Source organism: Charadrius vociferus, unplaced genomic scaffold (assembly GCF_000708025.1).
Source record: "Charadrius vociferus isolate BGI_N301 unplaced genomic scaffold, ASM70802v2 scaffold221, whole genome shotgun sequence".
Taxonomy (NCBI): Eukaryota; Metazoa; Chordata; class Aves; order Charadriiformes; family Charadriidae; genus Charadrius; species Charadrius vociferus.
The window spans coordinates 417140-444139 of NW_009647019.1; the positions used below are offsets into that span (position 1 = coordinate 417140).

At 36.7% G+C, this 27000-nt stretch overlaps 1 protein-coding gene across 1 annotated transcript in view; it reads left to right on the forward strand.

Moving 5' to 3' along the window:
- PCDH9 (protocadherin 9) overlaps nucleotides 1-27000 on the forward strand; it is a 697290-nt gene that overhangs the window by 184283 nt on the left and 486007 nt on the right. The window contains exon 6 of the mRNA XM_009895475.1: nucleotides 22582-22602. Coding sequence (XP_009893777.1) covers nucleotides 22582-22602 — 21 coding nt within the window. The remainder of the gene's footprint in view (nucleotides 1-22581; nucleotides 22603-27000) is intronic.

The following is a 27000-nucleotide window of genomic DNA, read 5'->3' on the forward strand; positions in this document are numbered from 1 at the left end:
ATAGGAAAGATTTATCAGTGCTTTTCAGGCAGGCTTCTTGGTTGTCTCCGTTCCTTAAAAGGCTGTGCATCCACCTGTGCTCCCCAGACTTTAGCAGGATATGAGAATCCATGAGAGCTGTTGCATTTTTCAAATTAAATGTCTTAGTACCTTCCCTCTCTCCATCCTGTTAGCTCCTGGTAAAATGACTTCTTCTTGGAGAGTGGTATCAATGGTTATAATTTTAATGTACAAGATAATAAGTGAAGCAACACAGTGGGAATAAGCTGTGAAGGATAATATTGGCTAACATACCTGTTTGTTTGGAAGGCCGTGTTTTATATCTTTAAATCTGCGAAAAGATACCCATCAGCTTCAGGTCATGGAAGTTTCTGTAACTATTGGGAGCAGGCGTGAGTGGCGTTTTTAGTGCCTTTGCATTTCAAGTTTATATAAACCCTAAAATTATTGTCTTTTTTTTTTTCTTTAGGCTAAGAAAACTAATAAAATTATGAGTCACAAAAGGTAACCTTTCTGAATTTTAGCAGCTTTTTTTTCTTTTTTTATTCCTGAGATTCACAGCTATAAAAAAGTTTCTGTGGAAGATCCTTACTCAGCTATCCTACAGTTAATCAAGAACTGATACAATGTATTGTTTCTCCCCTTAGTGGGGATTTTCCACATATATATAGTCATAGAGACATAAATATATGCCATTGTTCTATTCAGTTCTTACAAATTCACTTAAAGGTAAAAATTGTATCAGTAAAAATCAGTAGGAATTTTGTTTTTTTATCTCAGTGGAACTCAGATTTCATCCAAATTTGACAAAAATACAGTTGAAAAGCTGTTTTTTATGAACACTCTCAAATCACTTGTGATTTCACTTTTTTTTGTTTAAATGATGGAACTCTATTTTTCAAAGACATTGATTTTTTCCTGACACTTTTAATTATACTTGTCTATGTAAGACAAACTGTGATCCTCAAACCATCCAGTCAAAACTCTCAGAGCAGAATTATACATGGTTCCCAGAAGGAAACAGCTGAAAACAGTAAAGCTAGATGGACAGATACATTAATTATTACATTAACTTCAAATATTTTTTTTTTCCATACCGATTCTACTTTGAGATCTATCAAATCAAGTATTTGACAGGTAATGTACAAAATATCATTCCATTTATCTGTTAGAGAAGAAAATACTCTCCTAGCTGAATCTTACTAAAACAAACTTCCATGTCTTCATACTAACAAACACAGATTTCACAAGATATATGGGTGTTGCCTATCCGCAAGATATGCATATCCTGTTTGTCCATGTTAAGGATTATTTTAAGTATATTCATGTATCGTTAGTAACACGTGAACATCAGCATTTGTGAATGTAGTCCATCCCTATAGTGGATTGCCTTTTGAAAACATAATTATCAGAGTGCTTTCTTTGAATTTTCCTAATTGATATGGAACTCAGGGCTGAATCAGTGGAGATATTTAATCTTTTCCTATATATTAAGTACAGTATTGCAAATTCTTGTGATATATGCCCAAGCTCTTACTGACCATTCATTGTACAAACGTATAAGACAAGAAACATCATTAAAATTCAAGCCGTTCTAGTCTGAAGATTTAAATGTTGTATTTATCTTTCTAGTTTTGTATAAAGGATGCTGCCCTATGAATATCATCTTTATTTTAAAGGCAAGTCTTTAGTGTGTTACTTAATAGAAGTTAACTGCCTTGTCATTTAATAGCAGTTGTAACTGTCACAGCTTCACTCTCTAATTTGTTTTTCATTGTTCATCAATTTTTTGTTTAATTTCAGATATCACTGATTTTTAACAGTGAAATCAGATTGGCTTTCAACTTTTAGGTTTCATTTCATATTCCACTGAGCAGGTGCCATTCATGGTTAAGTAAGTTAGGGCTACAGAAGGGGGGGAAAAAAAGAACAACCCAAAATAGCAAAGTGATAAAGTTTGTACTGTCTTTTTCTTTAAAATGTAAAAATGTATTAATTCCATTGATTTCTTTTTATAATTTCAAAAGTATGTGTATATTCAAGGCACTGGAATTTTTTGTCCCAGATTTATTTTAGGAAAGCAATTTAAAGATTTAGAGTACAGCCAGAAGTGTTGATAATAGTGTTACATCATAGCTTGGTACTGTACAATGTATTTTTTTCTCACCAAAAGAAAAAAAAAAGCCACAGTACTTAATTTACAAAGAAGACGGCTGGTAAAGAAACATTATAATCCTGTGCCTAACTGTAAAAGAAGAATTTTAATGAAGCAGTAGTTAGTTTGCATGAAAACATCTCTGAACTGCCTTGTAAATTTTAGCCAAATATTTGAAGTTTGTCCATAACATTAACTAAGAAATGTGAGGTTTAAAATAGGGTATGTTATATAAGTTCTTCCCACCTCCCAGGAATTGGTAAATCCAAGTAAGTAGCTCTATCATGGGTGTCTGTCTGGATGCCTTTATACAGATTCAATTTAAAATCCTTCTCATACTTAAAACCTGCTTGGACAGATCTTGCATCTTTCCATATCCTTGGGGTTCTTCCTGGATGGTCAATTCCTAGTAATTAGTGTGGTGGAAAGCAGATATGAATAGGAAGGAAAAACAATGTTGTGTTGAGTAAAATTAATTCCACTCATTTTAATTAAACTTTTGATAAATAGGAATTAAAACTAGTTGTCAGATAAATATATATTTATACATTTAAAGAACCATGGATAGAAATGCCTTATTTCTTTCAAAATCAGTCTTTGTATGCCTATGTCAGCTAAACATTTTCCTGTACACTTAAAATAGATTTGTGGTCTTTATATTATATTGTCTATGAGATCACCAACATGTGTCCTATTAATGGAACTCCAAGACAAAGCTTAATGTTATAATATAATCCCATAGTCTTTTCCCTACCATTAGTACACAGCACAATGCTTTTTTTTATGCTGCAAACAATCTATATTCAACTTTTTTTTAATTTATTTTGCCTCTATAAGTTTTGTCTAAATTAAATGCATTCATTTTGCAACTGAGAAAAAAAAAAAAATTTCTTCTTTTTCTGTCTCACATCACCCTATCACATTTAACGCTCTTTAACTAAATAAATTAATAGGTGATACATATGTTGATCAAGCCTTTTCTTATGACTTGGTTAAAAGGGAAGTTTTCAGAAGCTGATATTGAATACCTGGCTTGCAATTCTCAATATGCTGAATTAGGATGCATAATTTATGGCTGACCTAATTAGTTGTGATATGTGAAAACAAATAATTTTAACATTAAATCCTGATGTAAAAGGAACTTGGTAAACTCTTAGATCACTCAATTTGTGTGAGAGAGATGATAAACTAAACAAAATCAACAGTGTACCAGGAAATCATTCAGACATTTACAGTGTAAGCTTTTCGGTGTCCCAGGAGATCAAAAGAAAAGTATGAGAGTGGTTCCACTTACCTGCTTCGCATCTTGAGACTTACCAAAGTAGTTGTCAGTGGTAGATCTGTGTTGAGCCAATCAGGAATCCAGTGTTAAGCAAAATGTATGATCTTTGTCCCCTTGGTAACAGTTGTGTTTAGCACAACACAAAATGTGTTGCTCTAATCATTGCTCTAATTGGCACCTTTGTTGACAGTCTCAGAAGAAAGGTCAAGACGTGGTTAGGCATGGGACTGATGTACTGTCTTACAGCTGCAGCCTCCTTGGCTGAATGCTGCAATTTATTGAACAGCCATGTGCTCTTTAAATTCTACTAATGTTTTAGCAAATTCCATGGGTAAATACCGTATGCATTTAATCTTTTTACTTTCTTTTTTTTCTTTTATGCTTTCCTACAGATAATGTGCTTACTGTGTTAAATCTAGGTGAGAGAAAATGAAAGTGAGGTGTTAAGTTAGTGAAAAAATATCTGCAAACTGAACACTACATTAGTTCGCTTACTGTTGACAGGCAGTGTTTTTATACAGTGGAAGTATTAACACCACCTAGGCCAAGCTACTTTGGGTATTTGAAGAAAGTACATATTAGAACACCTAAGTTTAAAAATGTCTATTCCATATATAGTCATATTCTGTGAGGTAGGCACTCCTAGAGGGTGATTCAGAGCCCTAAATTAGTTGACTAAAGTTAGACAGTGTGAGTACCTCCCACAGTAGCAATATGTTGCAGAGGGACAGAAAGGAGACAAGTGAAGGGAGAAAGGGAGGAACGCAATGATAAGGACTATAAATGAAGTAAGTCTATAGTGAACTTCAGAAACTGTTAGAAATGAGCAGAAGTTTTTTGACAAAAGGGAGATCAGTTTGCTTGGTACAGCACATACTCCAAACCCAGTAGCATCCTCACAGGTAATGGTAACAATAGTGTAGGTACCACACTTTCAGTTGTGAATATCCATCCAAACATTTATTATATCTGTATTACAATTGTTCCTGGAGTCCCCAGTCAATACTGGAGGACTAAAGTACATATATAAATAATTCCTGCTTCAAAGAGCTTACAATAAAAACAGGATTCATGGGCGAAGAATAGGAAGGCAAAGGGGAGAAAGAAGAATGAATTTACCTGCCCAAAGTCACCAAGAATAATAATTCTTTCTTACTATAACATGGACTGTAATCTATAATCCCCATGATTTCCATGTGTGAAAGCATTTATAATGCACACAACTTTGGGGAATTCATTTTTTAAAAGGCGTTTGCCTTTCATAAAAGAGCAAGCATTTATACTCACAAGTAATGGTACCAGACTAAAGTCTCATTTATGTTCATAAGGGTTGGGTGAGCTCTTGAAAACGTCGTCCTTTCACAGTATTTATGGCTCTTCTGGTTTTGTTTAAAATAATTCATTGGGGTTGTAGGCACCTTTTTAAAGAGAAATCAAGAATTCTGCATTCATCTTTCTGTAAATTTATTAGCTCATTAGTCACTGTATAGGTGGATGGTAAATCTTAATTTTTCATCCTCAAAACCAAAGGTTACTAAAGGACAGACATCCTACATGTCACAGACTTTCGATTTTTTAATTTGTAATTAACATCCATTTAGAGGTCTTTTTGGCATTTAATGGGATTTCCAAGGAGCTTTCTAGTGATGCACTGACATATATGCACACGTATACTAATGCTTTGTATCTATCCATTTACGTATCTGCCTATAAACCTGTTATCTTATGTTGCGTAGGATAAAAACATTTTACATGTAATCATCTCTTGAGATCCATCTATCTCTGAGACATTTTTTGTTAGATACTCCCATTATTGTGCACTTTAGTAAAAAAGTATTGTGGTTTGGGGAGAAATAGGAAGCAAATCCTTCTGTTAAAATTGGTAGAGCCATTATTTCACTTGTTCTCTTTGATGGACTTTCACTTTGCTGACTCACTGTAAGTTGGCTCAGTTGATAAAGTTTTGAAAGTTCATATCCTTAGTTTTGGTAAAGCTTATATGCAAGTCATAGGTTGTTGATTCGGGGTTTCCCATTTGTAAGTACTGATAGTACAAATAGTCTGATCTGTATCGAGTGGCTACTTTTACAGAAGTACACTGTATTGGAGTAGAGTACTATATTCTTGACAGTACGTGGATTTGTCAAATTGTGTCATATTTTATATTTGGGTTTAGATTTGCACCGGACCAGCTGTTGTAGGTAGAATGGTACTGTATATGTTATATTGTGGATGAAAGAGAGCATCCTATGCCAGTTATTATAAGTCTGTTTGATCTTATTGGACAGAAGGCTTCAACTGCATACCTGTTTACTAGCGGAGAAGTGTGAATTTCATCTTGCATCCTTATATTGGGTAACAGGCAAGAAAAATATTTAGGCAAGTTATCTTCTGCCTGAAAATACTGAAATAAATTTATATGGCCATTTATCCTATTCAACAAGAATATCTGATGTTTTGGTTGGCTACAGAAAAGGCACAAGCTGTATTTGATATCTGATGGCTATAGTTTTCTTCAGACAGGCTCATAAATTCTGCCACTTAATAGAGAGAAAGTGAAGTAGCACATGTTGCGGTGTCACATATTTAGCAATGTGAGCTTTATAACTACTGAATATTGAGATTTTTACAGTTCTAGAAAAAGTGCTAAATGTTAAAGCACTAGAAAAAGATTAATATTTACTTATTATTGTAACTATCACTTCATATTCCTTCTCCTGCCTAACTTCCTATACATTTTTGTCATTTTAATAGAGAGAATTCAGATATATTGGATTGAGAGTGTATCCTTCGGTAACAACTGCTGCAATCAGTCACTATTTTCTTTGTTCTGGAGTAAAGAGATAAGCCCTTTCATTCCACCACTATCAAATTTCTCTTCACTCTGGAGCAGAAGCTAGACACTATGAATGTATTTGTAGCACTGAACATATCAGCCCTGCAAATGTCCAAGTCAGGGAGCACATTCCCAACAGGATGTGAATTTCATATTTTGGCAAAAGAAGGACATCTGCCATGTCCTTTTTCTCAGTGTCCTGATAATCCTGGAAAGGAAATCAGGGCACATGATTGGGCAAAAGCTGGAGTCATATTCCAAGAGGGTAAATTTAGATGCAGCTGGAACATTTTGAGCTACTTACGATGTGCTTGATTTTCTGCTCTCTTATAACGTGCGTACTAAACATATTTATTTGCTTGCTTATGTACACACTTACTCTTGCTTAAAAGTGTTAACATTTTTATATGCCTGAGTTACAAAGCAGTGTACCTCAAAAATGCAGTCAAAATGCAGTAATTTCTTACAAAGTACTAAAGCAGTTTCCCTTAGTAGCTGAAACTGTGTCTAAAAGAATTTCTGTTGAAAGAACTTTCTTTAAAACTGAGTCCATCTTCCTTCCCACCACCAAAAAAAGGTGATTTGATAATAAAGTAAAAGAAAGAAAACCACTTGTGAAATGAGTCGCCATTGTTAGCATCACACAGTCACTTGCTTACTCCCCCACAGTGGGATGGCAAAGTGAATCAGAACAGTTAAAGTGCAAATCTTGTGGGCTGAGATAAAGGCAGTTTAATAGGTAAAGCAAAAGCCACGCACGCAAACAAAGTGAAACAAGGAATTCATTCACTTCTTCCCATTGGCAGGCAGGTGTTCAGCCATCTCCAGGAAAGCAGGAGTCCATCACACATAACGGGGACTTGGGAAGAAAAAGGCCATAACTCCAAATGACCCCCTTTCCTCCTTCTTTCCCCAGTTTATGTTGCTGAGCATGATGTCATATGCTATGGAATATCCCTGTGGTCAGTTGGTGTCAGCTGTACTGGCTGTGTTCTCTCCCAGCTTCTTGTGTACTCCTACCCTACTCAGTGGCGGGGCGGTGTGAGAAACAGAAAAGGCCTTCATGTATGCAAGCACTGCTCAGAAATAGTTAAAATGTTGGTGTGTTATCGTGCTGGTTTGGTCACAAATCCAAAACATAGCACAATAGAGACTGCTATTAAGAAAACAAACTCTATCCCAGCCTAAACCAGTACAAAGTTAAACTTCAAGATATTATTAACCTAATTTATTTGTCGAACCCTGTGTATTCTTCGTATAAATATATACCGTATAAGAGTTTCAAAACTGGCTTCTGTTTTTGGATCCAGTGCGGTAAACTTCAGGAAAGCCCACTAATGTCCAAGTTGTTATCCTCACAGAATGAAAGAGAAAAAAGGACATTTTTGTCTCATAACTTTCCTTCACATTTTGAATACAAAACCAAAACTTCCATATAAATATGCAGTTTCTGTTATAAACTGTGACTACTCATCTGAGGTTATAATATATTTCCTTGGGTTAGGTAAAGATAGATAGGATTAAAGATAGTGTAGCCCAACTTCTTTTTGTTGTCATTTTTACTGATAGAAAGTTCATCTCACTGCTTATGTTTCCATCCAACTCTATGTCTATGTGAAGTCACGTTTCATTTTTTAATGACTAAAGTCCTTCTAATTTCCTGTCACATCACCTGTAGGACTCATAAGTGGGGTAGAAATTGTCATGTAGTTAACTCAAGAATATCATGTATTTTGAACTTTGAAGAACAATCGTGTGCTTTGTTTTGTTTTTCACTTTCCTTTATATTGTTTACATGCTGGGAATTTGCTTCCTGAATTTCTGGAAAAAATGCCAGACTCAAAGGAAGTTCAGGACCCTCTTCCTTTTTACCTTCTCTTTCAAATGATCTTGTGCATTCAACAGGAGGATGCCAGCTGAGTGAATTCAAGAAGCACAGACTGCAGGAGAAGACAGTTTTCAGCATAACTCACCACTCTCTGTGGTTTTGCGCATTGCTTATTGGAACCTGTTGTTCATACTCTGGCTAACAGTGTAATGTGTGGCAATGTGAGATGGATAGCTATCGAACACCAACATTTTAGAGTTCTGGGAAAAAAAGCACGCTAAGAATTTTTATTTTTTTTTTTATTCGACAGTGGGGGGAAGGAGACTTTTCTGGCAGCTTTAACAGTCATTTACAATCATTTAGTTTAGTGTCTGTGGAAATACATAGTACAGCTCGATTGTGCTGTGAAAGCCTTTCATTGCTTGAGTGGTAGTGTTGAGCTGTCCTGCCTTATGTAAGCCAAATGTTTTTGAAATGGAGCCGCTTGCGGAAATCTTAGGATGTCTCTGGAGGGATGTGCCAGGGCAGGGGCATATTGGTTTTGACTAAGGAACTTGTAACCATTTTGCCTAGCCAAATTATATATTGCTAATGACAGCAGTTCTACAGGGAAATGCAAGTGAAGGTGCTGTAGATAACTGCAGAGGAGGGAGAGAATACATCATCTCCCTGCCTTTTGTTTTCAAAGTCTAGCCTTAGAAAATTAAAGGACAGGAGAAAAATAAATTATTAATACTGCTCATGAAATTTTAAACGTACAAACATATCCTGAAATATAGTAGCAGGAGGGTGATAAACCCATACCCTTTCCACTTTTTTTCGGTAGTGGACATATTCGTGCAACAGCACTCAAGCACAGCGTCTTACTGCAGGTGCTTTTCCCATTTTGGGAGTTCACTGCCCTTGTTTTGTTAGCCTCAGCAGTTTGAAAGTGTTGGCTCACCCGCATTGCTTGCAAATATATCACTGTCCATGCTGCCTTTGCTCTTTGTATTTACTGGTGTCTCATGCTTCAGGGTTTCTGATGCCCTTGAGAAGCTGTGACCATTTTTTACATCTGAGAGAGTGCCAATTCATTTATTAAGACAGAGTCTGTGAGGCCTGGATAAATTTATTCTATCTAACATTTAATAAAACATTAAATTAAAAATGTGACTTATGCTGTGACATACTCAGCATTACCCTTCCAAGGTTTATATTTGAGTGTTGCAGGGCCCCACTCTCCAGAAGGTAACATTCTATCAATCTAGCTCTGAGGTGACAAGGCCACTGATGTTTTCCTGTGGTGGTTGTTTAATAATTAATTTTTCATTGCTGGTATGTTCAATAAATAGATTGCAACATTTAAGACCAGTTTAATAGGTTTATAGGTTCCTTATAAATTCCAATAATGATAATAGTTAATAAGAGAATAATGAATTTGCACTCTAAGATCTCAAGATCAATCAAGCAAATTAAATCTGGCCTACGCCTAAGCTGTGGCTGCTGTGGTGGGGGTTTTTTTTTGTTTGTTTTGGGTTTTTTTACTATAAAATGTACCCTGTGTGGATAAGCCTATCTGGTGATTTGTTGAATTTCTTAGTGTTTCACTTGTCATATTAATTTAAATCTTTAATCTGAGGACGTGGCAGGCATATGAAGTGGCACATTAAATCAATATTATGTTGCAGACGATGTCTCTGAAGAGGTTGCCATTGTGTAGGGGAATGCAATAATAGGAATAATAAAAAGAAATTGCATTTTGATCTTTCCACATATGTTATTACAATGCTGTTCACCCGTTTTAAAAAACATACAGCTCTGCTTGTAAAGGCAATCCCTCGCACAGCGCTGTGTCACATACTCAAAATGCAAAGTAAAAAAAAAAAAAAAAAAAAGAAGTCCAGATGGGGAAATCTTGTCAGTTACTATTAGGATTCGAGAGCATCAGCTCTACGAAGAGGGAGTCTGTTGCTTAACAGACGTTTGCTTGGCATTTAAAATAGATGGTTGTTGGTCTCGTTAGAGTTCCTGATAGTCAGAGATAACCTCATTAAGAAAGTTAATAAAGGAGGAACATACATTTGGTTTATCTGCTTGCTTTATGTCTCATCCAGGGCCTGATTTTCCACTTCCTTTCAAACTTTTCTATATAATCACTTCAACTGGGGTGATTCTGTCGTTTCACAGCCATCTCCACAGCTCTTTATTATTGCACACACAGTACACTGGAAAGCGATTCAAAGCACTGTTATTCATTCCTGGCTCTGAAACTATCTTACAGAGCATCCGTTCACTTCATTATCTGCTTTATACATCTGTAAAATACAGATCAAGCTGATGACCTTAGTAGGATATTTAGATTAAAAATGCTGGACAAGAGCATATTATATGAGATGAAAAACAATGGGAAATGAGGGCATTCATTTTTCCAGAACTTTAGGATCTGATCTTTTTTTTTTAACAGTTCTTTTTTTAAAGTAAGTCTGCTTAGGCAAGACCTTGCCAAAAATCTGTGATATAACCTGAAAGGCAAGGGGGGGAAAAAAACCCACAACAACCACATCTATTCTTATCTGGATTCTAAAGAAATCAACCTTAGGAAAGACTACATATCTAAGCGAACCCCTGGCAACCAATACTTCATGTGACACATCAAGGCATTTCTTTAGCCTTCCTTGTTCCTGCCATAAACTAAGGCTACCACCTCACAAGCTTGCAGGAAAGGAAAAGACACTGAGGTAGCAAGTAATCATTGCCTGAGCAGCAGTTAGCTGTGGCTGCTGCACCAGTTTATCTGCTGAACAACTTTTAGAGAGATCATAGGCTGGGTGCCCATATGTAGGTAGAGAAAAGAAGAGAAGGGCTTGGGAAATGTATCTATTGTGGTTATTGCAGTTAGAGAGATATGCAGCTGGAAAATTATGTTTGACTGATAAAGAGTAGAAATTGGGTGGGAGGTTATTGTTGCAAAACCTAAGAGAAAAACTCAGACATGGGGTTATCATAAGATGAAAAAAAGAGATGAAGGGCTGGTAAACTTCCATTGCTATAAGAGTTAATTATTTAGCCCTGGATAGTGGGGACACCATGCATTTATAGAATAATAAAATCATAAAATGGTTTGCATTGGAAGGGACCTTTAAAAGTCATCTACTCCATCCTCCCCTGCAATGGGGAGAGACATCTTCAACCAGATCAGGTTGCTCAGAGCCCTGTCCAACCTGACCTGGAATGTTTCCAGCAATGGAGCACCTGCCACCTCTCTGGGCAACCTGTGCCTGTGTTTCACCACCCTCATAGTGAAAAATTTCTTCCTTATATCTAGTCTAAATCTTCCCTCTTTTAGTTTAAAGCCATTATCCCTTGTCCTATTGCCACAGGCCCTGCTAAAAAGTTTGTCCCCATCTTTCCTGTAGGTGCTTTAAGAACAGGTACTACTTGTTATTGACTAGTACTAGCCGGTTTCTGGGTTTGGCAGTAGCTGGTTAATACTAACGATCAGTGATGAGGTCTATCCTGAGAAAAGTAGATATTTCACTACCAGTGGTGAATAGTCTTCACTGAGAAGCAATCAGCGTTGACCAGTGAATGTAAATTGCACGTACTGCATAGCAGCTCACTACCAGGTTATATTCTGTATAGGCTCTTATTTTGGGGCGAGGAGCTGCAGAAAGCAGTCACGGCTTCCTGCCAGCTATAGGTGCCTAATTAGTTTCAGCAGTGACTTTGTGTTTCACAGCAGGTGATGAGAAGTGATAGTTTACTAGTGGAGTATGTAGTGACTTCAGATAAGAGGCCTGTGACTGAGGAGATAGGAAATGTAGCAGTAAAATGTGATTATCGTAGCTAGAAGGGAATCAGGTAGCATTTTTTTTTTTTTTTTTTTAAGACTGAAGATCTAACGAACAAGCTAGTTAAGGTTTTGAAATAGGAAGAGAGAAGAAAGGAGGTAGGAAGAGAGATTACAGCATGGAAATCCTAGGTTGAAGTTTTAAATGGCTTAGCCATTAATTTGCCTCGCGCACTCTCATTTAGCCTAACGAATGTCTTGATATTTCTGTGACTGAAATCCACTTAATATTTATTGTCTGAAGACCCAGGCAATTTCAGTGAAATCATTCCTGAAACACAGTGGGACATTCAAACTCAGTGCATGTGTGTCTACAGAACAGTCACTAAATCCCAAGAAATGGTGTTTTCTAAAGGATGGAAGGAGCAATGGTTGGTGACTTGGCTGAAGATAAGCATTCGGAATAGACATGAAAATGAGATTTCTCCTTGGTGTACAGTAAGTGCATAGAAAGAATAGCAACAGCAAACCTATCAAGTTGGAAACATAGAGGGGAAAATCAGAATATTTAACAACTATTCTCTCCCAGAAACTGTAGGAAAAGAATATTAAAAGTAGTATCTTGCTGATGGCTCTATACAGTCCTACAGATCCTGATCCTACAGAAGGCAGGCAGGCATTTGTTACAGTATTCCTTATTATTGACGAGAATTTTACCTGATAAGTAAGATAACCTTTTGTAGCCCAAAATGAGTTTTGAAGAGGGGATGACTAAGAAGTTGTATTTCCTTACCTGTTAGAACTGGAATGATATAACTCTCAAGAAATCAGCAATGTGTGAGTTTTATTTTAATTTTACACTCAGTCAATTCCTCTTCCCTAGGTGTGTAAATCATATGTACAATTAACTTTAGCTCAGTTACAGCATGATCACCTTTAACTCTTCTTCTCTTGGAGCTAGTTATTTCGGTGAATCTGGGAGTGACAAATCCCATTTCTTGCACTCTGCCCAACACTTAAGTCTTTACAGGAAACCTCTGCTACTACTGAGAGTCCTTCTTTAGCCTATTCAAACTTCTTTCCCTTAGTGCTCTCAGCCTGATATAATCATAACCTTCTCTGAGTCAATGTTAATACTCATTCATTTAGGGTACGGAATCTTATGTCCCTCCTTAAATACCTCCTGTAGTTGGACATGCTGTTTAAAAGCCTGGGCTTGTTAATAAAGTATGGTATGTGAGGTCTCAGTTCATTCTATTTTAAGTTTATGAAAAATACCATTTCAGATCTATAGTATCGTAACATTTGAAAAATGCTGACTTGTTAAAGATAACCACTGCATATTTCTGCAGAGAATGCTTTGAGGACATTTGCTTTTAGAAAAACGTCAGATTTTAGGCAGAAGAAATAGTTCTTCTAACTCCATCTAAATTATTTCTTCCATGTTAGTGCTACTTTCAGAGGACTCTGGAGGTGTTTAAATGCCCACATAACAAATTTGATGTGGGTTATTGGTGCCTCATCTTAAACTTGGAATCAAAACAACACTTTATTTTTGAAAAACAAATTTGCAAATAAAATGTAGCAGTTAGTTAGGTTTTCGTTCACTGACTGGGTTCCTTGATTTTAAGGCTATGCCATGGAGGATCAGAGTCATATTCCCTCAAGGTCCTTTTTTAACAGTAGAGTGTCAGAGGAAAATTAAGGGAACTACGGAAAGCTCCAAAATGGAAATGCAGCAACATTTCCACTGAGCCTGTTTCTATCCTGTATTTCTAGTAGCATGGTTATGAGAGTTTATTTTCTTACAAAAAAGAATACATACTGTCCAGTGTAGCAGTTGATGGTCTTGTTATCCATATAAATATCTAAACCTCCTTTGAATCCTGCTGGACTCTTAGCTTCAGTGAAGTCTTGAAGGAATATGATAAAACATGCTTCCTGACACCAACTTTCTCTTCTCTTGCGATGGAGCTACTCATTATGAGAAGGTATTCACCATGGTCTTCTGCCTCTGACAGACCTGATCAAATACCTTCCCACCAGAAGTGGCCAGCCTCTTATTCCCTGGGATAGAAAATATGTGCTTCTCTCTCTCCACTCTATTAATAGTGTTTAGATACTAATGGATTGGTCTTGCGAAATTGAATTCATACCTGCTGACAGCTACCAGCTCAGGCTTGATTCAGTCAGCCATATAGATCATTTATGGACCATGAACAGATTTAGGGCAATGCTTCTTCAAAAATAAGTAAGAAAGTATGGTATGAACTCTGTATAAATCCACATCAGACTTATAACAGGTGGCTTGAAGTAAAAGTAATTTAGGAAAAAGATTGGTGTACGTTGCAGGAATATGCAGATTAATGAAGTAATAAGGACAGAGGGCCAGATCCTCAGGGCATTGTAAATCAACATCACGTACTTGAAGTTACTGAAGCTATGCTGATTTACAACACCTACAGAATTGATCCAGTAGCAAATCCTTAGTGATAATGTTGGTGTTTTCTCCTGGTAACAGAGCTGCAGGCATCAGGGATGACAGTTGGTTCGTGGGGCAAGTTTAGAACAGAATATAAAGGACAACATGCATATTTACAGCATGTGGGGAACTTAAGGCTGGAGAAGACCTTCTGGAGTTTCTGTGTTCAGATCATTTTTACTGTAGCAGGCAATGACATCTTATCATCCCATTCAATTTTTTTCTTAGAAAGGAAGTGGTTAGTCAAGGCAGAATGATATTTTAAGCACAGCTTTACTCTGAAAAACAGATTGAATTGAACTTTTATCACATGCTGCCCTCTGGTTTCTTTTATGATCACTTTTGCATCTTTCATTTGAAGAAAGAAATTTATATATTAAAAGTGGGGGGTTTTGTTTGTAGGTTCTTTTTTCTCTTTCATTGCCGTTGTGTTTTTGAAGGTGTTTTTTTTTTCTTTTTTTTTTTTTCTTTTTTTTCCCTTTAATGCTATTGTAAACCTGGGAGAGTTGTGGCAGAACAAAGTGGATGGTCTTCTAGTTCATTCATCTTTCAGGATGTTAATAATGTTCTTTTTTCAGAGCATATTTTCTAAAGGCTGCCTACATACACTGCCTATGTAGCTAGAACTAGTAGCCTTGAGGAACATGATATGAATGCAGTACAGCTAGTAAATTGACCTGATGCTGCTTTGTATTGCAGCACGGAGCTGCACTTAACTTACCATCTGAAGTATCTGTTAATCTGGGAATGTCCAGCACACCCCAGTCCGCTGTGCTGTGTCGACTGAGCGAGAAATTTTGTCTGCCAAATCTTTAGTGCTGGCAGGAAGATATGAAGCCAGAAGGACAACAGCTTGGCTTACAAGTAGCATGCTGAGTCTGCAAGGACCAGATAGATTGAAAAGGCTGTCTATTGACTTGTAAATTCAGAAAATTTGATAGTCAATCCTGTGGCATACTGAAAATGCAAAAGTGTTCTATGTTGTTTATGAGTGTAATTTACAGAATAGGATCAAGTTTTAGGTGAACATCAGCTTTTTATGCAGAAATTCTGAACAAACTCTGAAAAATTTTTATTAGTAATGAAGTGTAAGTTCAGCTCCAAAAACATTTGAAATTGTGTGTTGCTGTTTTTAGCTAGACATTTTTACTTGTTTCAGACAGTTACTAGAGGAATGCATATGTGACAATGTCATGGGGGGGGGGGGGCAGGGGGAAGATGTGAGAGAAGGGGAGAAAGGAGGGTTTCTTTAATCTTCCAAAATGCAGTTCCTAATAACTGATAGAGAAGATAGCACAGATAAGCATTTGCTGTTCATTCCCTAAGCTCAATCTGTTTTATTTGAATTTATCAAAGTTTCCCTACCTCCAGAGAAGAATGAAAATGAACATTTTGCTGAGAAATGTTTTATGATATTTCTAGATGTATTTTTTTTTTTTCCTGGCTAGCTTTGAGAGCCTCTGGGGTCTCTTTTCCTGATGTTTATCAAATTCAGTTAAGTTACTATCAAATCTTTGCAAGGCAATATATACAGAAATTGACTATTATGAGAGATTAATGAAAGCTATCAAGCTTGTTGTCTTTCCAATACCCTGTGTTCTTATTTTCCTGATCAAATACAGCACATGGTGAATGAGAGCTGTTTTATTTATTCAACTAAATTGTTTTGAAACAACAACAACAACACAAGTTTTCTGTAAGGCGTTTTGCTGGAAAGCAATATTTACTCCTTCTAAGGAAGGAGTCTTCTGCAGAGGAATAGTTGACTGGTGAGTTTGGGTGTTTTGGTTTTTTTTTTTGTTTGTTTGGGGTTTTCTTTGTTTGTTTTTGGTTTTGTTTTTTTTTTTTAGGGGGAAGGTAAGAGAGACACAGCAGGCAAGAGAGAGATTTGTCTATAGCCTTTTCTTATTTCTGTTACATTCTGTGGTTTTTTCCACGTATTTGTTTTTCCAACTTATTTTCTAATACAGCTCACTCCAGGAAAAAAAAAAAAAAAAAAAAGCCTTATTTTGCATTGCTGGTAGAACTGACCTGAAGGAAAAGAAGGAATGAGCAGACGAGCAGACTTACTTCCAAACTTTTTTTGACTGAAGTCCAGTCATAGTCAAAAAAACCAAAACCAACCAAAAAACAAAACTTGTTAGAGATGCTGTGCAAAAAATTCCAGATGGTAAAGCCTCAGGAACTTTTAGCCTGATTACAGGCAGTGTGGATAACTTACTCTGATGGTTACCAAGGCACCCAGTCATCACATCTGGTGACTTTCTTTCTCCCTTACCATCAAATAGGCTTGGTGTAGGTGTAGGTGGAGAGTGGGGCCGTACTTACTGCCAGTGCCATTGTTTTGGGGGGTTGCATGTTTCCCCCATGGAACTGATCACTGAACAATTTTTCTTCTTTTATAAACATATTTGCACCTGATGCTTTGGGATGGTGAGTTGGGTTGGTGTCAGGGCATTATCGTGGCATTTATCCTCAAAAATCCAAATCCTGTGTTAGCCAAGTATGGTGCTATGGACAGTGCATGAGTTAATCGGGAGCAACCAGCTACGTCTGACAACCACAATAACAATCCTGATAACTTGGAAGGTGTTTTCAGCACGTGGCATTCCGGTATTTTGACAGCATATATGCAACAGTTTTGAATTAGTGTATGTATTGTGCTTTGGGAACAGTGATTGTATAGCCACTCAGTAAGGAAATATTTAGGATAATGACAGCTACAGGTGAGTTACTGGGTCCAAAAGTGCTTCTGACAAAACCTTAACATATTGCAGTGTATGGGTAGATGAATATTCTAAGAATAGGACTATAGAGTCAGCACGCATGTGGATGTCTGTCTTTCTCTCTTTCCATAAATGCTGGATTTAGGGAAATTTTCTCTAAGTTATTCTCTCACTGGAACTGACCTTTTTAAGGCTGAAACAGAACAAAAAATACCAATCTTTTTCTACCTCCCTGTGCACTCCAGTTGGTTCATAAGGGCAGGCTCCTCTTTGAGAGGTATTTGAAGTAACAGGGTTATTCACCTTAGGTATTTACATGATTTCTAAAGCACTAAATTAAGAGTGGATTTTATGTATTTTATTACAAATGTAATTGTATCTTCATTTAGCTATAGACTGGCAATTAATGGGAATGAAAATGCAGGATGATTTTATATAATTTGCAGCTAGACAATTCAGGGAGTTGGGTAAGGGATGATAATACGTTCTCTGTTTTCTGTGTGTAGTATATTAAGTCCAGAATGGGTTTGTGGCTTAAAGCCTTTTCCAGCCATCTATGAACAGCAATTTTCATTTGCTGTGATTAGGACTGAGTTTGATATGAGGTCAGCAGCTGATTCACTAAGTCGCTTGACCTCTTTTCAGTGCCTTATTTCCATACTGAATCCTGTCCTTTTCATCTTTTGCACCATCAGCTGAGTTCACATCTCTTTGTTATGCTTAGAGGCTTTTCTACTACTTTCTGGTTTTGTTTAGTCAACAGTACTCCCTTTTATATAGGTATGTCTATAGATATATGTGTCTGTTTACAAACATCGAATTACTTCTCTTGTGACTTAATACTGTGTGTATTAACTGACATTTTGTCTCCAGAAGGTAAAGATAGAGCTTCTCAGGAAAGAACCAAGCTCAGGTCCCACAGATGTCTCTTATGGTGTGCATATGTCTATGCTGAATTGCATGACACTTACAAGGGATCCAGAATCTTTCTTGCAATCTCTGTCCAGCCTCAACTCTATAACAGAATTGCAGAATTGTGAAAAACTTGAAATTTATGTTTCACAGAGAATTTGTCAAATTGACTTTCTATTTGAATTCTTAACTGGATAGGTAAGACAGAACTTTTTTTTTTTTTTTTTTTTTTTTTCCTGCAATTAATATGTTCAAAATATTTTGGGAAGATTGGAATGAAATTTAACCTTTTAAAAGGTTGACAGCATCAAGGAAATCTGTCATAACATTTTTGACCATAGCTACACGTGAATAAGCATTACAGGTCTTGTGCTTCTGGTTCACTTTTATTATAGTTTGTGATGCTCAGAAGTCTGACATTGTGCATATGCAGATTTTATTTTGGATATTCAAAGTCTTGATTGACTGGACAGGGTTTTTGCTCTCTAAAATCAGTCTTACTGAAGTCAATAGGACTACTTGTGTGAAGGTAATAGTTGTGTTCTTTTTCTTTTTTATTATGTATGTGTATTATAGTATTAATGAATATAATTTAGGTTATTGAACCTGGTAATTCTTTGGGTGAGTTCACAACAAGGGCACATTGGGCTGAATGGAAAGTTGTAAAACTTTAAAGTAGTCAATAAACCAATTAATGTATCAACAGTATATACTATTAAGCAATGGTGCAGTAATACTGATCATACGGCAGTCTTTAAGGTTTAATCTGGAAGAGGACTAAGATATTGCTGTTCTTTTTATTTGTGCTTCAATTTAAAAAAAAAATAAATTGATGTGAGAGTGGTGGAAAGTAAGAGCAAGTTTCTTCAAATTATTCTTTTTGAATAAATCACTTTTGAATATATCCTATGTTTAAAAAAAAAAAACAACAACAAATATAAACAATGAAAACAGTTTAATTTAAGAGATTGTTCCAGCTTCTTAAAGTTCAATTTGTTCAGGAAATTAAATGCCTATTATAATATTCTGAGTGCTATCAATGGAATTAAGTGAGGTTTTTATTTTCAGTAAATGACAAGCTGTGTAGCAGACTATGCCACACCCTGCAGTTTCTCTCCCCCTCCGTTTTAAGATTAAGAGCCTCAAGTATCATTAACAATCAAGGCAGGCTTTCCTACAGGAACAGTATCATTACAAATAAGTAGCTTAACACTCTGTGCACGTTAATGCACAGAACAAATCGTAGCACCGATTTGCTAGCACTAAAACCCATTAGAACACTGGCCCCAAAAGGGGCAAATCATTGAAAATGTACTAATTATCAGTCAGGCTCTTTGGAAAGATTTTGGGTCAATGCCAGGCATTATTAAGATTTTCAGTAAGTTTAGATTGAGTTTTCTGTTTGGTTCTCTGAAAGAAACTTGTAGGTAGAGAATTTGTATTATGCATGCGTAAATTGAAACCTTATGGATTAATGGAATTTTTTGTGTTAAAAGAAAACCTGTATTTAGTGAGTGCCAGTGTACTGCTGGGATAGGAAGTGCTAGCATACTGTGCCATCTCTGAAACCTGTATTCAGCCTGCATTTGGGTCTTGAACCTGGCCCAGGTTATATCACCATTGTTACTTGCTTGTCTTTTGTTAGGAAGCTGAAAAGCAGTCAGCATCAAATCATAAATGAGTAAATGTTTACACCGATGTCATGGCTGGTGCACTGCAGACTCTCGGAGGGGGGGAGGGGGATTGTCTGTGAAAAATGGACAACATGTGAATTTATGGCTCTGTCAGGTCATTTTCATGGCTAAGGGAATGGGTATAGTGGTTATCGACCAGAGGAGAATTTATATCTAGGATTGACTATCGTTGTTCAGTACAATGGATTGTTTCTCACATGTCTCATAAATAATGTGCAGCTTTTCATTCAAACTGATGAGTATACCAAAAAGTTGTATTTTCTGCTTTCCCTCTGCATGGTGTTGAAACAGTGATGACATCTTGCCACTTTCTTCTGCTGCTTTTACATCTATAAGGCCTGAGAGAGAGAAGATAAACAGCTATAGAAGCGCCTACTTGCTTATTTTTTTAAGCAGTCAGAAGCCATCTGTTACAGGATGTGTACCGACACTGTCTCTCATCCCTGGCTGAGTCAGTGGTGGGACTGGGTTCTCCACACTTTGGCATCTCAAGATGAAAATGTTCCAGGAAGGTGGTAGAAACTGAAGTTTCTACTAAGTAAATGGGATGTTCATTGGCTTAAATGAAACTAAATTCATTTTTACATCCCTGCTGGATAGCCTGGCAGGGTCTTTAAAGAAGATATTCCTTTGAATAAGCAGGGAAAAATCATCCTATGGCTGTTAAGTCATATATGAACTGATTAAAGCAACCACTCATAGTCCGGTAAACTCATGCTACCGAACTTGAATAATCCATCATTTACCCTTTAGGTGAGAGGACCGCAGTCCTCCACTACTGTTACTTTCAGCTGTGTTCATGGGAGGAGGTAAAATTGGGAGGAGACAGGGGATGCTTCAAATAGTCGTGGAAATTCAGTGTAGGCTTTTCCAGCCTATGTTCTTCATTTGTGAACAGCTTCCACACAGGTAACAGTGGAAAAAGTTGACCACAAAAATTGTGGCTTTCAGAGATTAGCGGGCAAATCAGATGTCAGTGTTAGGTATTTGGAGCTTCTTCTGGTGTGACTGTCCCTCTGTCCTCCTCAGAGCCAAGGTAGTATTCATTCCTTTTCTCTGCTAACTAGGTTGGATCTGAGATCTGTCTGTCCGCTTAGAATCCTAGAATCATAGAATGGTTTAGGTTGGAAAGGACCGTGAAGATCAGCAAATTCCAACCTCCCTGCCATGGGCAGGGACACCTCCAACTAGACCACGTTGCCCAAGGCCACGTCCAGCCTGGCCTTGAACACCTCCAGGGATGGGGCCTCAACAACCTCTCTGGGCAACCTGTTCCAGTGCCTTACAACGCTCAAAGTGAAAAACTTCTTCCTAATGTTTAATCTAAACCTGCCCTCTTCCAGTTTAAAGCCATTCCCCCTCGTCCTGTCACTACATGCCCTAGTAAAAAGTCCTTCCCCAGCTCTCCTGTAGGCCTAGCAACTGTGTATGGTGGCGGGTCACCACTGTGGTGATACTGCAGTTTAAGTAGACATCCCAATTAGCTTGAAGTGAGCTAGCTTTGCTTTTGCTAGCAATGTAGCCATGGGCAGCATGGTAGGAGCTATTTGCTGAAGTGCTTACTCAGCATCTGCTAGGTGGGGCAGTCCTTAATGGACTGGTGTAATGGATACACTATTATGTAAAAATGTGAGCAGTAGCAACTGTGGTATAGTTTACACCACAGCGGTAATACGTCTCCTGGGGATTTGCACCTCAAAACACGCTGAGAGCTGTGCAGGGTTTTTTGGGGGGGAGTGTTTTGTTTTGTTTTTTGGGGGTTTTTGGTTGGTTGGGATTTGGGTTTTGAAGGTTTTTGGGGGGCTTTGCTTTGTTTGTTTTTCTCTTCAGCTTCACTCTCCTTAAGAACAAAGACATACCCATTCTTAAGATGTAAAGCTGTATCCTATTGTGTTCCTCTCAGGAAGAAAAATCCTTTCTACTAATTTCTAATGGTTTACCCATATTATTGTTTGCCTGGGTTTTTTAGAAGGCAATCCTCTTCATAATAAGAACAAGTTTGATTTTAAAAGGCCTGAAGTGGATAAACAAATGTGTTTCTTTTTTTTTTTTTTCCTAGTGCTTTATTTTATTTTATTTTAGTATTCTTCAAGTGTGTTTTAACTGCTGTATATTAATTTAGATTTTTGCTTTTCCCTATGTCTTTGTGAAGGCAGTTTGTGGTCCAGTTGCCATAGATCACCAGTCAACACTAAAATGTTTTGCCTGGATTTTGAACTCTTAATTTTGGGGTTAAAGAATATTTGGATTTGCTGTCGTTTGAATTATTTCTTCCTGCTGTTTGAGGAAAATACAATTAAGGCTGAAGCAAGATTTTTTTTTTTTGCTTAATAAATGGAGAACAGCATGTTTGATATGTGTATCTTTATTCTCAGAGTCTCAGAAGTGAATTCATTAAAAGGGAAACTAAACTAGTGATTCAGTGATAAAGCACCATGCTTTCACATGGAAGACTTAAGTACAGATTTATAGCTTTTTCTTCATGTTTTGGTGTAGCTGTTATTAAGCAGACATACTATAATTTCTTAACCATTTTCTCCTTGTCATACACTGAATTTCTGTAATTGAAAATGGATGCAGAACCTCTATTCAAAGGATGAAACCTATCAAGAAATTCTTGCACCAAGCATCTGCAGTCCCATGGCAAGGGATCATGCTAATAGGAGTGCTGCGGAAGCGCAGGGTGAAACTATTTCTGAATGCAGGTCCAATGTTAGCTGTGTGAGGCGTTTTTATGTTTGGATCTGGAGTTTGTTTTTATTGTATTTTCACTTGAAAAGAGAACTTAAGTGTACCTGAACCATAATACTTCAGCATGCTTTGCTTGCTATAGCCTGCTAGACATAGTTGTCTCAGGAACAGCAAAGGGCCTGTCGTGGACAACCAAGGGGAAGTGTGTCCAGCAATGAGGATAAGTAAAAGAGCTGCATCTTGCTAATGTGATATGGAGTTAAATATGCTTCAACCTCGCATGTATTGGAGTGACAAAGATGCCTTACCATCCTTTTTGAGCCTCATCCTTTATTGAGTCGGTATACTTTTGCCCCGCAGTACTTCCCTGCTGTATCCCCAAAGCGAATGTAAGTTTTGTGTTTAATCCTCTGGATTCTATCTGTGTGTCTAAAATGCATCCCATAAGCTCTGTGAGAGCTTACATCCAGTATTTTGAATAAGCATGTAGGATTTCTTGAATAACACTTCATTTGTAAGAATGTCCATGCGTGGTTCTGTGGTCAAAAATTGTGTTGATAGCATACAAATTTCTGAAGAGAAGAAAGATTATGTGTTCATGATTTACACAGAAAAATGATTCTTCTTTCTCCTGATATTTACTTGTGGGTTGTTTGTTTGCTTGTTTGTTTGTTTCCTAATAGAATAGGTCATGTATTTAGAGAAGGCTGTAAGAATGTGCATTTTTAATAGTATAATAGATCTAACAATGTGCCACTCATAAAAATGATATGCTGATAAAGCACTGGGCTGAGATCTGGTGTTCGGTCTCTAGCTTCTTTAAAGATTTTGAATAACCCTTGGTAACTCACTTATCTCTGTAATTAATTTCACATCTGCAAAGTAAGAGAGATTCTTACTTTTTCTCTTCCTTATATATTTCACTATTAAGATTTATGAGAGAAAGATTTTTTTAAAGCATGTTTCTATTGAACAAATTGAACTAGCTGTATCTTATCTGGGTTTTTCAGTTAATCCTCTAATTTAGTCAAATGAGAATATTAAAAATAAGAATTAGTCCTTTTTTACTGTTGTGAAACAGAAAGGAGAAATATAGCCTTTTTAAGTATAATACAAACAGGAATAATTCTTAGATTTTTTTTTTTTTTTAATAGAGCACTTTATTTTTGCATCAGGATGAGGAAAAATCTTACACTTTTTTTTTTTTTTTTCTTTTCCAAAGTCAAAAACACATTTCCATTTGTATCCCATTGATCAGTTGGGGTTTTTTTACACATAAAAGGATAGTGCTCACTAAGATTACTGTGTATTTGCATTATATAGAAAAACATATACATTTTTAATGCCTTGCATTCAAATTCTAGCTTAGACTATTTTTATAGCTCTCCTTACTATGAAACTTATGTGCCGTTTCATCCAGTGAGTGATTCAATCTCTAAAGTCTGGTGAAGAAAATAAACATCTGACAGCACAATGAGCAACGATGTTGTACCTTTCAGAACAGCAGTATTATCCTTAAATCTCAAGTTTGTCTTCACAGGACTTTGATATAAAGTAGTTCACTGTGTTTCAGTCATGGTGCATATTGTTATTAAAGTGAGTACTCAGGCAGCTTAGTAATGAGTAAGAGAAAAGTGAAGTTCTAGCATGTTGTGCCAAAAGCTAGCAGGACCCTAAATAATCAGATATTGGGGTAAGATCTGGGAATGCCTGATGATCTCTAAAACGAAGGTTCTGCAACATCTATGTAAGTGGACACTTTCAGGGATTGACAGAATCTGGGAAGATGTTTTTAAAATTCCGGTTTTGTACTAAGACACCTGCCTTCTACCATAAAAATGTATTTTCTTTACCTATTAAGGTACAAAAGCCACTTCAGCTTCCAGCATAGCCTGCAAATAAACATTTTCTTTCCAACATACATTTTCTTCTGCCTTTGAATATGCAATGTGTCTGAACAAAAGTGCTTTCAGTGACTTTAACTGTTGGAAGTATCCCAAAGTAGGATTTGGATTATTATATGATTTCTGGATATTAGTCTGAGAGCCAAATAAAAATGCCAGAGGTAAACTTTCTAAGATCTTTCATCCTGTTTGGCAATAGCATTTGTATATGCTTCAGTTTCTAAATCTTGGTGCATGAAATATTGGAGTTTGATAAACTTGTATGACAAGCACTTATTCTGTATGCTCAGCAATCAACATTGTTGCTGCTGTATCTGCAATAATGATTATTAATGCTACTATTATTTTAAAATAAACATTATAGATTAAAACAGTTCTTTTGGAAGGGACCCACAATGATAATTTAGTCCAACTGCCTGTTGGACTTAGCTCCCTGATATAGCTCGGGTGCTAGTTTGAAAACTGGAGCTAGATTTGTCATTTTGAAATTTTGTGAGTTTTAATTGTGTAAATACCAGCTTCTCAAAATTCCTGTTGTTTGTTACAGGAGATCAGTCCTTGGCCTGCATATAGAGCAACTATTTTGATTTTCATGTGTGTTACAGCATTCCAAATCATTGCTGCACTAAAAGCAACCTTACTCTTCTCTCTCCTCTCTCTCTCTTTTTTTTTTTTTTTTTGGTAAAATATTTTATTTTTTGGTCTTTGTTACCATGAATATGTTGAGAGTTGCTACTTTTACCTATTGAAATTTCTGTGATTCTTATTGCTACAGTACACAGCCAGCCATCTTAATTTAAAAGACCAGTGGAGGTGTTTTTGGAAGGTTTCATATGATGATATTTGAATCGCTGTTATTAAAATATGGGTTGGGTTTGGTTTGGTTTGGTTTTGGGGTTGTTTATTTTTTTTTTTCCCTTTTTCTTCTGGAACAAGACAAAAATGAAAGGCTAGCCTTGGAATCAGCTCTTAGTATGATCTTACTTTTTATGGTGGGTAAAAATAGAAGGAATATCCTAGCAATTTTTCTTGTTTTCTTTGGTCAATCATTTTGGAATGGAATAAGAGATTTAAGGAGCTGCTTAGAAAACAAGTATCAATGTAGTCAACAGATTTTACAGCAAACAGTTTGCTTGTAGAGGCTTTCACAACAATATGCCAAGACAGTATGGATAGTCAGTGTCTAGCCTGACTAGTGTCTTGCTGGGTTAAATCATCCAAGCCTTTTTTCATCCATTTTTCTTAATGATATTTATGGAATTTTTCGTTGTGCAGGTAGAGAAATAGCATGTCTTTGTTGCTTTAAGGGAAACTGAAGGCAATTATGTTGAATCAGATTTGGGAAAGACAAATGTATATGACTCCAATATCACCTACAGCCAAAATCAGAGTCCTTTTGACTTTCAATGTCTCTGTTTTATAGTAAGTCCACAGTACAGACAACTGGAGAATGGAGTTACGGGCATGGAGATGTGTTGGTGCATACTGAGAAGCTATACAAGCATGGAAGTTATAGTCCCTGGTCCCTAGCCAAGATGAGAAGTGACATTGCTTTATAACTGTACAATTGCACTTTTTGTTTTGTGTTATGTTTCAATCTGTTTTGAGAATTAATTAGACAAATATTTTAGTGATGTGATTTTTTCAGCATCAGTGATCTCCCACACATGGCCAACCTTAAAATAGTTGTTACTCTGGTTTGATGGACAGGAACATCATAGGAAAACTTAGGTTAGCTTAGAATTTGCAATTAAATAGTATGACAGCCAGCTTTAAGGCCAGTGACATTAACCCAATGTTGTATTAGGAGGAGTGACTTCAAAGAATATGTGACATCTTATTTCAAATCATTTCCCTAATGTCCAAGGTCATCTCCTCCGTGTTTGCATATGTTGAGTAAAATTTGAGTGCCCAGATAGTTTGTTGTTATTCCTTCTCGTGGAAACTATTGAAAGTGCTGTTTCTCTTCAAATTTGGCACAATCTCTCGCACAGTTTAGCAGTGCTCTGTTTTCATCACTACTATGTTTTGTTTACCGATATAGTTTATTATTGTTCTTCAGTTACTCTATAAATAATGGATTTCAGAAAGTTTTTGAAAAATGAAAACTTAAAATTGTTCTTTGGAGGATTAATTAATGCTTCTGTCCCTGTGTCCTCTCTACCATGCGTAGTCTGAGATTTATTTTTGAAATACAGCACTTGAAAGTGTTGCTGTGGGGCTCATACCATGCTGCCTGTTCCTCCTCTCTCCGTGGGAAGTCCTGGTTAGGCCTTAGGCTTGTCTCACACATGCACCAAATTATCATTCAGAACAAGAACACAATGAGTTGCTATTGCTCAGTGTTAGCTTACATTTTAGCATCCTTCAGTTGGAGGTGCTTTAATTCCCAGTAACTCGGTGTACATTTTTTTGGAGAATATAGAAATTAGGATTCGTAAAAGCCTATTGGATTGTGCAGCATCAGCCTCTGCTATAACAGGAATTTTCTAGACTGATTAGAAAAAGTGAAACCTCAAATCAAGCAACTTTTTCCTTTCACCTTACTAGACTAGACTAGACTGGGGTTTTTGTATGAAATCTGGTTTGGTTTTTTTTTTAACCTTTGTTTCTTTGCTTTCCTTGATTCTTATATTTATCCTTCAAACAGCTTTTGTTAGGTGTCTTAACCTTTTCTTGGGGTTTTAAGTCCTCACCTTAGTGATTGATATTGCAAAG